The 16255-nt window shown below is 39.8% G+C and overlaps 1 protein-coding gene across 2 annotated transcripts in view; it reads right to left on the bottom strand.

Moving 5' to 3' along the window:
* LOC127430771 (rho GTPase-activating protein 24-like) overlaps positions 1-16255 on the bottom strand; it is a 165796-nt gene that overhangs the window by 93919 nt on the left and 55622 nt on the right. For both annotated transcript variants that reach the window (XM_051680820.1, XM_051680819.1), the window contains exon 3: positions 1654-1741. In XM_051680820.1, coding sequence (XP_051536780.1) covers positions 1654-1741 — 88 coding nt within the window. The remainder of the gene's footprint in view (positions 1-1653; positions 1742-16255) is intronic.

The raw sequence follows: 16255 nt of genomic DNA, 5'->3' as shown, positions 1-16255 counted from the left end.
GGATCAATAGCCAATGATGTGTGTCATACTAATCTCCTCAGTATAAATGGCCTTATTCATGGAAATGTCAAGGTGCCGCTGTGTATAAAGGTCGGGCTCTGTGATCCTCATCAAACTAAAATTACGAGGGCCTAAAACAATATTTTTCTTTTCTATGTAAGTAATAACATTAACTTCATACAACAGACGGTGTCTTAAAAATATGTATGCATTCTAACATAAGGTTGGATAAAAATTCTGATTTTATGATTAATCACGATCTTCATTTGAAAAGTCCTCATATCGATTCTTAAGATCAATTTAATGTTTACTGTAAACTCAAAAAATGAACTGTTGGATTTACTTAAAAAAACAGTGTCAAGTGGTTTCACACAACAGTGTTGAGTAGTTCCAACAATGAAAATGAATGAAAATTAAAACAGTTAAACGTTTAGACGTTTGTTTGTTTATAAAGTCTTTAATAAAGGTTGTTAAAAAGCTGACATTTGGCTAATTTAAGATCAATGTCAGCAGACTACCTCCCAAAAAAATCCTTAAGAAATCCCTTTAAAAAAGTAAAACCTCCTTAAAATCATTGTATAATTCTCACACCAGGTATTTAAGAGTGTAAGGTAACATATTTACAGCTGTTTAAAAGCAGTTGTCTTTGTTATTTCTCTGTTTCAATGGCTTATTTAATTTACAGTCTATTTGTGTATATTATTTGAGGGTTCCCCTGAACTGAACAGGAAGTACTGCCCCAGTTCTGCTGCTACAGAACTCATTTGTCCTTAGTGATTCATCTCCCACTGTAAAAGAGGGACATCTGCGTTTTATCTAAACCCTTTCCAAACACAACCAGAACTCAGAGAAAGAGAGAGAGAGAGAGAGAGAGAGAGAGAGAGAGAGAGAGAGAGAGAGAGAGAGAGAGAGAGAGAGAGAGGGAGAGGGAGAGAGAGAGAGCAATCTATAAACTATTTACAACAGGTGGTGATCAAGCCTCAAAATGCATCACTAATCTACATATATGAAAAACGAATCACCCACAAACTTTGATAAAGGAGGATCCGTTTGAGAACACATGGGATCGTTTACAAGACAAGATGCCTAATCGCCGGCCTGATTTGCAAACTTCTCACGGATGTAAATGAACGTTTTTTTTTTTGTTTTGTTTTTTTTTAAATGTTCAAGAGAAACCAAACCAACTTCCTCTGTGTTTTTTCTTCTATATGTTATCAATGCAAATGTCGGGGTACTGGACCAGGCAAAATTCAGTCAATAAGTCGATAAGGTGCAGTTCACACAAAACATATTTTTGCATCTGTTTGCACTGTTTCTCAATTATTTTTCTATGTAAACATACGCTACATGGACATCTTTGACCGTTGCGCCGCGTTTATCTGTTTTTTCATTCAGAAGCGCCATGTTTTTAGATGCCATGTCAAGTTTAAAAGAATGTCAACTTTTAAAAACTTGTCTCGAGAAACCTGTGTTCTGCTCTGTTCATTGACCTGCATCAATCTTTTTAAAAAGGAAGAATATGTTCAGTGTGAACGGCCCCTAACTCTGCTCTCACTATCTCTGCTGAATGTCTTTGAAGACCTCTCCACTAAAGATGAGACCACTATGGTCCTGTCATGAAACCAAAACATCATAAAAACATGTTCTTCTTACCTGGAATGACTTCAAACAGGAACTTTCCACCTTCATCCCCATTGCTAGGATGCTCAGTGACTCTGTTGCCAGGTAGAAAAATGGTGCCCTAGAGTAGACAATAAAAGGCAAAACAAAATGGTAAGACACAAACCGCCGAGGGAGATAAGAGAACAGGAAGCATAAATCACAGTAAGGAAAGTGCTCAGGTTCATGAGAGTGTAAAAAAACATGTTTGTTTATATACTGTATAAAAAAAATCCCTTTCTCAGGCTATATTCAAGTACAAAATGTGTTTATTTTGAAAAAACAAAAAACAAAAAAAACAATGCAAAATCATTCATATGAGGACAACAAAGTTCAGCAAAGTATTTGTTTAAAATAGTATAGCAACAAATATTAATAAGCTAATGAAGATCAACATATAATCAAGGAGTTAGCAGTGGATTAGCATTTAGCATTGGCTCCAAACATGGCAAACTGAAATTGGCCTATATCAGGTTGTAATCTTGTTCTACTGTCTCTCATTTAAAAATGGAAAAAAGACCTTTTAAAATTGTGAAGTTGAAATAAACTCCCTAAAGGCAAGTCAGTTCGCTTGGCGGCCATCTTGGTAACACCTCCTGGCTGCTATTTTCTCTGTAATAGGCAAACAAGAATAATCTTCAAAACTGTTGAGCATGCATGTGGCAGGGAATTAACATCATTTGCGGGGCAGTGGTGGCTCAGCGGTTAAGGCTCTGGGTTACTGATCAGAAGGTCAGCAGTTCAAGCCCCAGCACTGCCAAGATGCCACTGTTGGGCCCTTGAGCAAGGCCCTTGACCCTATCTGCTCCAGAGGTGCTGTATCATGGCTGACCCTGCACTCTGACCCCAGATTAGCTGGGATATGTGGAAAAAAAAGAATTTTACTGTATATGTGCAATTGTATATGTGTGATAAATAAATATGATTAAAAAAAAAATTATAATTAATTATCATCACAGACTTTAAAGGGAATAAAAACTCTGCCATGAACACTGCTGCCTCTCTCCCGGATGAGCTAAATACTTTTTATGCTCGTTTCGAGGGAAATAACACCGCCCTCGTGGAGAGAGCTCTCGTGGCTGAAGCTACAGAGGTTAGTTCACTCTTCGTCTCTGTAGCGGATGTAACCCGATCCTTCCGACGGGTGAATATCCGCAAAGCCGCGGGCCCAGACGGCATTCCGGGCCGCGTCATCAAAGCGTGCACGAACCAGCTGGCTGGTGTTTTTACGGACATTTTCAACCTTTCCCTCTCTTTGTCTGTAGTCCCCACATGCTTTAAAACATCCACCATTGTGCCTGTTCCAAGACAATCAAAAATAACTTGCTTAAATGACCTGTTGCTCTGACCCCCATCATCAGCAAATGCTTTGAGAGACTAATCAGAGATTACATCTGCTCTGTGCTGCCTCTCTCTCTCTTGACCTGTTGCAGTTTGCTTACCGCAACAACCACTCCACTGATGATGCCATTGCATCTACAATACACACTGCTCTCTCCCACTAGTAAAAAGGAACACTTATGTGAGAATGCTGTTTGTAGACTACAGCTCAGCATTCAACACCATATTGCCCTCCAAGCTTGATGAGAAACTCCGGGCTCTGGGCTTAAACAGCTCGCTGTGCAGCTGGATCCTGGACTTCCTGTCAAGCAGACGCCAGGTGGTTAGAATAGGCAGCAACATCTCCTCATCACTGACCCTCAACACTGGAGCCCCGCAGGGCTGTGTTCTCAGCCCACTACTGTATTCCTTGTACGCACATGACTGTGTGGCAACACATAGCTCCAATGCCATCATTAAGTTTGCTGATGATACGACGGTGGTAGGTCTGATCACTGACAATGATGAAACAGCCTACAGAGAGGAGGTGCACACTCTGACACACTGGTGTCAGGAGCACAACCTCTCCCTCAACGTCAGTAAGACAAAGGAGCTTGTGGTGGACTTCAGAAGAAAAGACAGAGAACACAGTCCCATCACCATCAATGGAGCACCGGTGGAGAGAGAGAGCAGCTTCAAGTTCCTGGGTGTCCACATCACTGAGGAACTCACATGGTCCATCCACACTGAAGTCGTTGTGAAGAAGGCTCATCAGCACCTCTTCTTCCTGAGATGGCTGAGGAAGTTTGGAATGCCACATCCTCACACGGTTCTACACCTGCATCTCCGCCTGGTACGGCAATAGCACCGCCCACAACCGCAAAGCACTGCAAAGGGTGGTGCGAACAGCCAGACACATCATCGGAGGTGAGCTTCCCTCCCTCCAGGAAATATATACCAGGCGGTGTGTGAAAAAAGCTCGGAGGATCATCAGAGACTCCAGCCACCCGAGCCATGGGCTGTTCTCACTGCTACCATCAGGCAGGCGGTATCGCAGCATCAGGACCCGCACCAGCCGACTCCGTGATAGCTTCTTCCCCCAAGCAATCAGACTTCTGAACTCTTGATCTCCCACGATCAAATACATCAGCACTGCACTTTATTACCCTTACTCATATATCTCACACCAGACTGTCATAAATTATATTATTATTATATTATATTCTCTCTTAACAACTGACTATCAACCGACAGCCTGAATGTCAATACAGTACAATACTGTACATTCTATATATACTATATATACTTTTTTATATATTTTTATTTTTTATTTTTATTGAATAATGTGTGTATATATATATATATATATATATATATATATATATATATATATATATATAATGTGTATATATATATCTATATAGTGCGTATTGTATACTGCACAGTGTATGTTATTATTTGTATATTGTTGAGTGTAATTATGTGTATATCAGATGTTTAAATTGTGCTGTGTTAATTTGATGTTATTGAAAATTGGTACTGTCTCATCACTGTCACGACTGCTATGTTGATCGGAACTGCACCCAAGAATTTCACACACCATTGCACTTGTGTATATGGCTGTGTGACAATAAAGTGATTTGATTTGATTTGATTTGAACTGTTAGTCAAAATTACATGTTAAATTACATTACACACATTAATTACATGTTAAATATTTTATAAAACCTTACAGAAAAAAAATATATAAATCATAAATTATAGTGGGGAAAATACTCAAGACATCCTTTTTTGTTTGAGCGGTCAGCTAGTTAAAAGCTTAAAGGTATGGTTGCACCACAAATGAAAAATTTTATTTATTTACTCACCCTCATGATATCCCAGGTGTGTATGACTTTCTTTCTTCATCAGAACACATTTGAAGAAAAATATCTTAGCTCAGTAGGTACTTAAAATGCAAGTGGATGGTGATCTTACTTTTGAAGCTCCAAAAATCACAGACAGTCAGCATTTGTCATCGATACAACTCCAGCAGTTAGTTTAATGTCTTCTAAAGGGGTGCAATCACTTTTGGTGTGAAAAATGATCAATATTTAAGTACTTTTTAACTATAATCCAACACTTCGGGTAAGCTTCAAGAGAGGGTGGATTCCAAGAGTCCTCTCATGTGACAGTATTCGCGTTGATTTTTGGAGCTTCAAAAAATAAATCTCCATTCACTTACATTTTTAGGACCTACTGAGCTAAGATATTTTTCTACATTTATTCACATGTGTTCTGGTGAAGAAAGAAAGTCAAACACACCTGGGATATCATGAGGGTGATTAAATAATGAGAACATTTTTGGGAGAACTATCCCTTTAAAGTCAAGAGAAAGTGTTTCCACTTTCATTAAAAGGCTATGTGAACATGTGCAGAAATTGGAGTGCTGGAGACCATCTCATCATCTGGGCTTGAGTCAAGTGTCAGAAAGTGGAAATCAGCAGTGCTGGCAATTCAGAGATTACAGATGGATCCCTGGAGGGGTCTGTATGACAGAGCTCAGGCTGCATTAGTCTCGATAAAGTGCTTTTATTATGTAGAAAGTGGCTATTAAGCAGCACTGTGGGTTGCAGTGGGATTACAGATCAGTGTTTGATACAGCAGATAAAGTTTTGCTTGAAATAGACAACATCAGCACACCACACGGGCCACGTTCCCACCAGCAGCCTAGTGGACTATTAAAGAGCCTGATTTTTTTCCCCCAACACTCTCATCTGTTTGTCTCCATCTCTTTATCTCCTTTTTTGTTTTCTTAATTTGGGAACATGTTCAGAACATCATACATACTATTTCTGCTATTTACTCAAAACCTGTGTATATTTGGATGGCATATTAACTGTCCTTGTAGTACTTTTGCAGTATGTATAAAATGCACCATCTGCACATTTTCTGTATGTATACAATATATATTGTATAGAATTAGAACAATACCAATAAACACTGGCCTACCACACAACAGGAGTAGTAGGGTAGTATGTACTGGCTATGTTTGGAATAGCATACTACCAAAGTATGATTTGTTTTTATGCATTCCTTACCCAGAGGACTGACTAGTTTCCAAAATGTTCAGTAGTGTACAGTGCTCGAACCTTCCTTTTCCACTAATTGAATGAACATGATTTGTAATATCTCCATTTTGACTTATTTTTAATTTGACTGAATGCCTAAAATATATTTTTACATAAACTTTGATTAAGATGGGCATCTCTCACTGAACTAAACATGCATTGTTAAAAGGTTATGTGACAATAATGTTCTGTAGAATATGTAACGGCAGCCAGCTTGTATGTGCTGTGCAGTGTGTGTAACCTTTAGCCTCCTCGTTAGTGCGCCCACCTCCCATGCCAAAGTCACTGATTCGAATCCTGCTAAGAGCGGGTCGAGCAGGACCGGTTACAGTAGGGTGGCCAGACGTCCCGTTTTTCCCGGGACAGTCCTGTATTTAAGCACATTTTTGAGTGTCCCAAGTTATTCTGAAAAACTCGTGTTTTATCCCATATTTCCCCTCTCCTAAAATTTCTCTGGCACTTTTGCAGCTTTCTCAGTCACGTGAGAATTCTAATCAAAGGTAGCCAAGGATATGGCTTGTAAAACCAATAAAATCACACCATGTTATTTGAAGTACATGATTGGATTATACTATCCAATCACAATCCCCTATCAATAGACATCCAGTTAGTGAACTGATTGAAGAGTCAGTTTGAAAGTGCACACAGATGAAATTGCGGCTGGAAAAATGTCGAGGAAGCGTGCATGTACATTTAATGAGGATCTTCAAAAAGAGATACATTTCTAAAAAGGAACTGGACGTCCTGCTGTCCTCCTTCCCTGAAGATGGTAGGCCACTTGTGGTTCTTGGAGATTTCAACAAACACCAAGACAAGCCCCAGGCCACTGAACTTATTGCTCTTCTGGCCTCGTTTGACTTGGAAAGACTAAGCACTACAACAACTCACAGATCAGGCAATCAGCTGGACCTAATTTTTACATGTTACTGTACCAACAAGAAATTCTTGTTACTCCTTTACATGTCTCTGATCACTACTGTGTTCAATTCAACATGACTCTCCCATCTATATTAAAACAGACTCCGCCTTTGATTTCTTTTTGCCGTAACCTCTGTTCTCTTTCACCCTCATGCCTTTCCACTGTTGTCTCTACCTCTCTTCCCACACAAAACTTACTTTCCACCCTAGATGTAAACACTGCCACAGACACACTAAGCTGTACTTTAACAACCTGTCTTGACAGCATCTATCCTCTCTCCTCTAGGCCAGCACGTATGACACCACCCAGCCCCTGGCTCTCTGATATCCTTTGTAAACATTGGACTGACCTCAGGGTGGCTGAGAGGAGATGGTGGAAATCTAAAGGTCCAGCAGATCTGGGTAAGTACCAGTCTCTGCTTGCAACTCTTTCAGATAACGTTAAATCTGCAAAAACTTCTCTTTACCAGAACAAGATCAACAGCACCACTGACACCCACAGCTTGTTTAGAACATTAAACACACTTCTCTGTCCTCCCCCTCCACCGCCTGACACCTCACTGACAGCAGATGTCTTCGCCACATTTTTTACTAATAAGGTTACAGCCATGAGCAATACATTCTCAGCATTACACCCTCCACAACACCCACCTCCTATATGCAGATCTTCTGTTTCTATGTTCTCTCCTCTGACTGACACTGAGGTCTCTAAACTCCTCATCTCCAACCACCCCACCACCTGTCCTCTTGACCCCATTCCTTCCCGCCTTCTCCAAGCCATCTCTCTACCCATTCTACCTGCACTCACACACATAATTAACACATCTCTACTTACAGGCATTTTTTCCCACTACATGTAAGCAGGCTCGAGTAACCCCGCTGCTGAAAAAGCCTACACTTAACCCCACACAATTAGAACACTACAGACCAGTCTCTCTCATCCCATTCATGGTGAAAACACTTGAAAGGGCAGTTTTCAATCAGATCTCTGACTATCTCTCACAGAACAAGCTTCTGGATGACAATCAGTCAGGCTTCAAAAAGTGGACACTCCACCGAGACTGCCCTGCTGTCTGTCAATGAGTCGCTGGGACAGGCGAGAGCTGGATCCAGATCATCTGTCCTGATTCTTCTGGACCTTTCTGCAGCCTTTGACACAGTCAACAATCAGATCCTACTCCACCCTCGCTACTCTGGGCATCATAGGAACTGTGCTTGACTGGTTTATTTCCTACCTCTCAGGTAGGTCCTTCAAGGTAGCCTGGAGAGGTGAGGTGTCCAAGTCACATCAGCTACTTACTGTGGTACCTCAGGGCTCAATGCTTGGACCACTTCTCTTCTCTATATATACAACATCACTGGGACCCATCATTCAGGCACATGGTTTCTCTTGCCACTGCTACGTTGATGACACACAGCTGTACTAGTCTTTCCAGCCCAACAACACCACAGTGACTGCTAGAATCTCTGCCTCTTTGGCAGACATCTTGGCCTAGATGAAGGAACACCACCTGCAACTTAACCCAGCCAAGACTGAGCTCCTTGTCTTTCCAGCCACAACACAACATCACCGTGCAGCTGGGTTCAACTACAGTAACGCCTTCCAAAATGGTCAGAAATCTAGGGGTAACCATTGATAACCAACTCAATTTCATGGACCACATCTCAAAGACAGCACGATTGTCTTATCAGAAACAAAAGACCCTTCCTCTCTGAACATGCCACACAACTTCTTGTCCAGTCACTTGTCATAACTAGACTGGACTACTGTAACACTCTCATTGCAGGCCTCCCTGCATGCGCAATTAGACCCCAGCAAATTATCCAGAATGCAGCAGCACGTCTGGTTCAAGAATCAAAGAGAGCACATGTTACACCACTCCTTGTCTCTCTTCACTGGCTGCCGGTTGATGCATGTATCAAATTCAAGGCTCTGATGCTGGCATACAGAACAGTCACTGGGTCTGCTCCAGCATACCTAAAATCATTTTTGTAGAGCTACGTCCCCATCAGAAGCCTGTGGTCGGTTATGGAGCGGCGCCTTGTTGTACCAACACAAAGAGGCACCAAAACACTTTCCCAGACTTTCAGTTTTATCGTACCACGTTGGTGGAATGACCTTCCCAACTCCATCCATGAAGCTGACTCACGTTCTGTCTTCAAAAAACGGCTAAAAACACATCTTTTCCATGAGCACTTAACTAGTCACTCATAATTTTGTTTTTTTTTAAATTATATATTCTTGTTACACTTTAATCTGTCTTGAATACTACTATTCTGATGCTAGTGAAACTTTGTAATGCAGCACTTTTCGTACTACTGTCTCCTTAAGATGATTCGCTTATGATGTATTATTCCTCTTTTGTAAGTTGCTTTCGATAAACGCGTCTGCCAAATAAATAAAATGTAAATGTAATGTTAATGTAAAAAAGGAGTCACATACAGAGCCCAGTAAAGTGAGGTGTGAGATTTGTGGAGCTCGCTTTTCCATCGCCCATGGAGGCCGCACCGACATTGCGCAGTATGTTCATACAAAAAAGCATGTGGATGCTGCTAAAAGTAAGTGTGCCACACCAAGTGTCAGCAATTTTTTTGTGAAGCAAAGTTCCGAATCTGACAAGGTGCACACAAGTGAAGGACTTTTTGCTTATCATTCTATTGTGCACGGCCATAGTTTTCGGTTGGCTGACTGCACGGCAAAATTGATAAAGAAATTGTATGATCCGAAATTTTGTTCTGCCTGCACCAAATCTGAAGCTGTCATATGAAATATACTCACTTTTGTGCAGCTGGACTATCAGAAATTACTGCAGCATGGCAACACACGTTTCCTCTCTCTTGGTCCAGCTCATGAAAGTATACTACACATTTTCAATGGTTTGCGTGCATACTTTCTTTCTCAAGAAAAATGCCCAAAGTTTCTAAGAGACATTTTCAGTGATCCTTGCACTCAAACAAACAGCCACTTTTAACAGTGCACTGGAGATAGTAGAGCAAGACCACATATCAGCCACTGAAGTGGCTTTGCACATTCATGACCTGGGAAAAGTCTTGCAGGCCAGGCTGGAGGAATCATTCATACCCTCTGACATTAAAAAGCAGTTGGATGACCTGGTTGAAGCTGGTGACATGTGAGCAGATGATTTCTTTTGTGAAGTGAGAAACTTTTATTCAGCATCGGTGGATTACCTCCAAAACTGGAGCTGCTCATTGAAGAACACAGAAAAACTTGAGTGGGCCCTACTTAGAGACATCCCAGTGTGGAAAGGCATTCAGAGCAGCATCAAACACTTATACTCCAGAATCCCCACTCTCAGTTTGATTGACAAAACCACGCTCTTTGATGAGTGGACTTGCGCGAGAAACATTGCCACTCATCGCATCACATGAACATGAACAAAACGGCCATGTCAGAGAGATGGACATATGTTTTTCTTGAGCTGCAGAGCAAGACCATCAACTTTGGAGTCTTAGCCAAGGTCGTGGAGTTTGTTTTATGCCTGCCTGGGACATCTGCATCTGTGGAGCGTGTGATCTCATTAATGAACGCAGCATGGACACCGGATAAATCTCGAGTCTCGACTCAGTGTAACAGTCATGAAGGCAATGCTTTTCATATGTCTTAATTTAGGATTGGACTGCTCTGCATTTTACGATAAACTCTTGCAAGACAAGCGCAAACTGAGAAAAATTGCTGCCAGCGAAAAGTACAAGGTGACAACAGATGTGGACTTCGCATTGATCTGCACCTAGGTAAGGATACGTCAATTTCATTTTTGCTGTGAGGGGCAGTCCCGTTTTCTACAAGTAGGATTTTGGTCAACCTAGTTCACAGTAGTGCTGCGACCCGGATGGGAGTGAGGTTTAGGGGGATGAGTGTAATGGTAGCAAGCTGATATGTGCTGGGCAGTGTGTGTAAACCTCCCTCCCCTGGCCTCAAGAGGCGCACTAGCGACTGATGCTAGGGGCTGTAGCCTTTAACATCCTCGTTTGCGCACCCGCCTCCCATGCCGGAGACGGCATTTCGAGTCCCGTTCAGAGCAGGTCAAGCAGGACCGGTTACACATATACTGTTTGAAACATTTCACACTACATACTGTATACTTTTTTATATATTTTTTTAAAGGAATATTCTGGGATTAATGCAAGTCATGGTCAGTTGTCAGAATTTGTTGCATAATGTTGATTATCACAATAATTTCAACTCATACCTCCTTTTCTCTTTCTTTTTTTTCTCTTTCTTTAAAAAAAAGGCAAAAATCGATGTGAAAGTAAGGCAGGTACAATGAAAGTGAATGGGGCCAAATTTTGGGGGGGTTAAATGCAAAAATGCGAAGTTTATCATTTAACAAAAGCACTTACATTAATTATTTTGTTTAAACTTGTGTATTATTTGAGCTGTAAAGTTGTTCAAATCATAATTTTTACTGTTGTTTTAGGTTTTTAGGGTTTATAGTGTTATGACATCATGGCAACAAAGTTGTAAAATTGGATATAACTTTACATAGAAAAAGTTAGTAAGTGATTTTATCACACTAAAATCATCTTAGCACATATTGCCTCTTGTGGCTATACTTTTGAAATGGTGAGTATTTTAATGTTTATGGATTGGCCCCATTCACTTCCATTGTAAGTTCTTCACAGTAACCCAGATATTTTGTTTTTGTTTTGTTTTTTTTTTTAAAAAAGGAGGGACAAGTTGAAATAATTTTTTGTGGTACTCAAAATTATGCCACAAATGCTCCTGAATAAGCTTAACTTTTATTGATTCCAGAACATTTATTTAATTATGCTGTATACAGTATAGTTATTGTCCAATTAATTTTGTCCTCTTTTCCTCATTAAACACATTTGTGTTTCTCATCTCATGACTGGCTATTCCTGCTGCTTCATTTGAGTTTTATAACCAAAAAAAAAATTAGAAAATGTCGGGAAATTCCCCACCATTTTAACACCAGGTGTTATTTCATCCTGTTATTTAAATTATAGAATCAACACACATGACCAGGGTTGGGGAGTAACGGAATACATGTAACGGGATTATGTATTTTAAATACAAAATATAAGTAACTGTATTCCACTACAGTTACAATATAAATAATTGGTAATTAGAATACAGTTACATTCAAAACATATTTTGATTACTGAAGAGATTACTTTGCATTTTATTGTCATTTGTTTCATTTAATATTTAGTCCTTTCAGATGGAAAACATTTATACATATAAATGATGTGATCTAAAGTGCATTTGAACAGCGGTGAAACACTTTCTTATGATGTGTTACATTCATACGAGCAGACAGAGAAGTAAGTTTGAAGTAACTTTGGAGCAGAAGAAACAGAAATAAAGCTTTACACTAAGCTAAAATACTATTTCTAGCGATTTTACATGCACATGTTACCAGACACGATCATATTTTTTTATCAAGAAAATTCACGTTGGATCATTATTTCTTTTTTTCTAGTATGACCTTTGATATTAGGGCAAAAATCATATTCTTGATAAGAATTTTTGTATTGTTTTCCTGTAAAAATATCTAAAAATCCTTAAAACAAGATCAGTTTGATTGATCTTGTTTTAGAAACAACACTGCATAAGATATTTAGGTTTTTCAGAGAATGTATTTTTTAACATGTGTATTTTGTCTTACTGTACTGGCAGATTTTTTATAGTCAAAACAAGTGAAAAAATCTACCAGTGCTGAAGAAGTAAAAAGAAGTAAAAGAAATATTTAGAATACATTACTGACCTTGAGTAATCTAATGGAATACTTTACAAATTACATTTTACAGCATGTATTCTGTAATCTGTAGTGGAATACATTTAAAAAGTAACCCTCCCAACCCTGCACATGACTGACAGTCACACTGACTGACAGGCTGGCACAATGAACGCCATTAACAAAACATGTGGTGAGCAATATTTTCACAGATCTTTATAGTAGCAATACTGTATGCACCAGCCGACTGGGCCATTTATGGCATGCAGAGGAACAACTGCAGAGGTCTAAACGAGTCACCTTTGAGGCTGAGTATTTCATATCTGCAATACAGAAGAGCTTAAAATGGCACGTTTTCATTGGGGGAGAGAGAAAAGATATCTCAGTTACATCCTTATCAAATATCAGTGCATCTGTTTTGGTATCCAGTGTCTGGCACATGACGTCCTGGATACAGTGAGAACATTTATGATCCATATACTAGGATACTTAGCATAGTGGCTGATACATAATTAAAAGCTCTGCTCTAGAGCTTTAGTTACATGACTGTTTCAGAACTATACATATTAATATTTTCTTAAGATAGGGTACTGTAAGTGGCGCTTGCCAGTGCAAAACTCGCTACCACAATGTTAGAATGGTTGATAAATCATTGCTGTGCAGTGCTAAAGTGGTTCTGGGGGGCTGTGTTGCTGCTTGCAGGGCCAAGTCAAAAGAGTCCACCCCCAAGTCTCTCTGATATTCTGGTCATTAGATATGGCTTGTGTCCCTCCTTCAATAAAAGTCTCTGTATATTTTTTGACAACCAAAAATCATACATATTATTAGAAAATTACTTGCACACGTCTCCTCAACAAATCACACAATTTTAAGTATCATTCATGTCCGTAGCACAAATGAATGAACGTGGGCAAGTTCTGTACCAATGCTTAATTAGTGTTAGGAGTTTGTTCAAATCCCTAACCCTAGGTTTGAACATAAATGAAAATGATGAAAAGTGATGCAAATCTTTTTCAGTTCTGTAATCCGTTGGGTTTCCATAGAGCAATCATTAACATTAGGGTTAGGGTTAGTTAAGCATTGTCCAATAAATTCTAGACTTCAACCTATCCATTAGGAGAGGTTTACTATGATACAAGCCTGGGTAAACAAGACCTTATAGAAACACTTAGTCTAGATTGTAAGGTTCCTGATGGTAAATGCTGCCTGTCGTGGTAATATAATCTTTGTAACACTCAAAATAAGTCAAAAGCAGTCACATATGGCGATCATTACACAATGACCTCTATTCCCCCAGAGATTTAAAGTATCTACACATGAGGTGCAGTGACTTGCCTTTGTTAAAACACCATAAACCTTTACGAGACCTGAAAACGGCTTCCTGCTGTCTGTACGGTTTTGATGAAGTTAAACTCAAACCTTTTAAGAGGCAGAAACTCTACCTGCCGCCCCCATGGGGAGCATTGGTGGGGCTTGCAAAGATAGCAACAATTTCAACCCACAATGAGGCAGGTCACTGATTTGATGTGGGCAACAAATTCTGTTTTGGACCGGATTTGGAACTAGTGGCTTGAGGGTGGGTTTGCTAAAGACACGCGCTTTTCAATTAAATACATTTTTGTTTCCTCCGGAGGGCTTCCATGTGGAAAACATGGAAAGACAACTCATCAGATGGCAGGGAATAAAAGTCAAGCCCATTCTAAATCAGAGGAACAATATGTATCTTTGAAGCACTTTCTTATGTACCCTAAACAAAGAAAAATGCAAGAATTAGTGTTTGATTTGGCGAACAACAACATTGTTTATGGTATATATAGTTAAGTATGGCCCAAAGTAGGGATAACTCATGCATACAAACATACATATCAGGATGTACATTTTCAGCACTTTAGTGTAGTACTGAGACCTACAGTATGTTCTGCCGAAATGAAATTCTGTCATTCATACTAGCATTAATTTATAATTTGCAATGCTTCCAAAAGTACAAATCATGCCTGTATAACCAAATTGCTTCTAGCCTTCAGGAGTGTTGCAAACATACTTTTCTTTCAAAGTATGTGTGCCATTCCATGCGCACGGTCAAGCGCTAAACCTTTCAAAGTATACTCTTTTGACGGCGAGCCCATATGGGCACGTTCAGTATATGAGCACTACGACTGCTTCGCAACACTCTTTTAGCAGTCAATGGCCGGCGCATGCATCAATGCTGTACAAAAACACAGACTCTCCGCATGTCTGGAAAAACTAGGCTGCAAGTGGAAAGTCCATGCATCCATGTTCGTTGATGAAGGGGTATTTGTTATTTTGATTAGGATAACGAAGAGAATTAAAATACACATCATGACGAAAATTAAATGATTTAGATTAAAACGTACCTTTGACGAAAACATGACGAGAAATAAACAACATGCCAAGATATTACGAATGCACTAACAATGTATGTCAATGTTTTGACAAGCCATTGCTTCACTCTTATTTTTTTGTCCTAAACAGTCATTTGGTTTTTTGTGGTGTTGCCGGGTAGCCCCACCCACCAAAATCCTGCTTCGCATATGTTCTTATTGGCTGTGTTGTTTTATATTGTCCTCTTTCAGTGTGAAAAACTAAAATTACTTGTCGCTTAAAACTTCTCGTCACGTCACGCCTGGTTTGGACACAGTGTTATAGTGATACTTATAGTGACCTCACAAGATTTTAGCAGTAAAGTCTATCACTTGACGGTTCACATGGTAGTTGCTATAGGGCAGCAGTTCATCTCCCAGCACTTTGCTGCCCTCTAGAGTTCTGGCTGTTTTATTGCCGTCTCATTAGCCTGCGGCTATGCTGCGACAGTCCAGACTTAGTCAGAACCTGACAGAAACACACAGCAAAGATGCATGAAGACATTACCAAAGGCTTTCAGATGATCTGGACAGTGAAGGAATGGGAATTGTGAGAAAAGGAAATGAGGTATCATGTTCATCACTACAGATTTCCATTCTACATTTAGCCGGTGTAACAAACTGGCCATGGAGACGTTGTTAGGATCCATGTGCAGGAAGTTTATTAAAGTACACAAGCAAACAATCCAAATCGGCAGGCAAATATAGGTAGTTGTTAAACAGGCGGTATAATCCAATAAACCAAAAAGACAGTCCAACAAAACAAAGGGGTATTCAAAGGCAGTAAATCCAGGAAAACAGGAAATGGTCATAACAAGAGAACAATCGGCAACGGCAAAAGCTTGGCAAGGCAGGGTAAACTGGCAATACTTCGCAAAGTAACAATGGCAAGACATGGCTATTTATATAACACAAACAGGAAATCACCAAAGAAGAAACAGTACAGAGTTAGTGTTCGTAAGAGGGCTCCCTCTGGTGGTTGGTAGGAGGGGTAACAACCTCGGATTTTACATCCGGGGCAGAGGTTATCTTAAAATAATCTCAGGAATTTCCCTCCCTGCATGAGAGAAAAATAGAGAAGCAGAACAAAGACAAAAAAATGATTTGTTTTATCACTGGTATTTATCTTTAATTAGATTTCAGTCCC

Source organism: Myxocyprinus asiaticus, chromosome 40 (genome assembly GCF_019703515.2).
Source record: "Myxocyprinus asiaticus isolate MX2 ecotype Aquarium Trade chromosome 40, UBuf_Myxa_2, whole genome shotgun sequence".
NCBI lineage: Eukaryota > Metazoa > Chordata > Actinopteri > Cypriniformes > Catostomidae > Myxocyprinus > Myxocyprinus asiaticus.
This window is presented reverse-complemented; position numbering and strand designations above follow the sequence as displayed.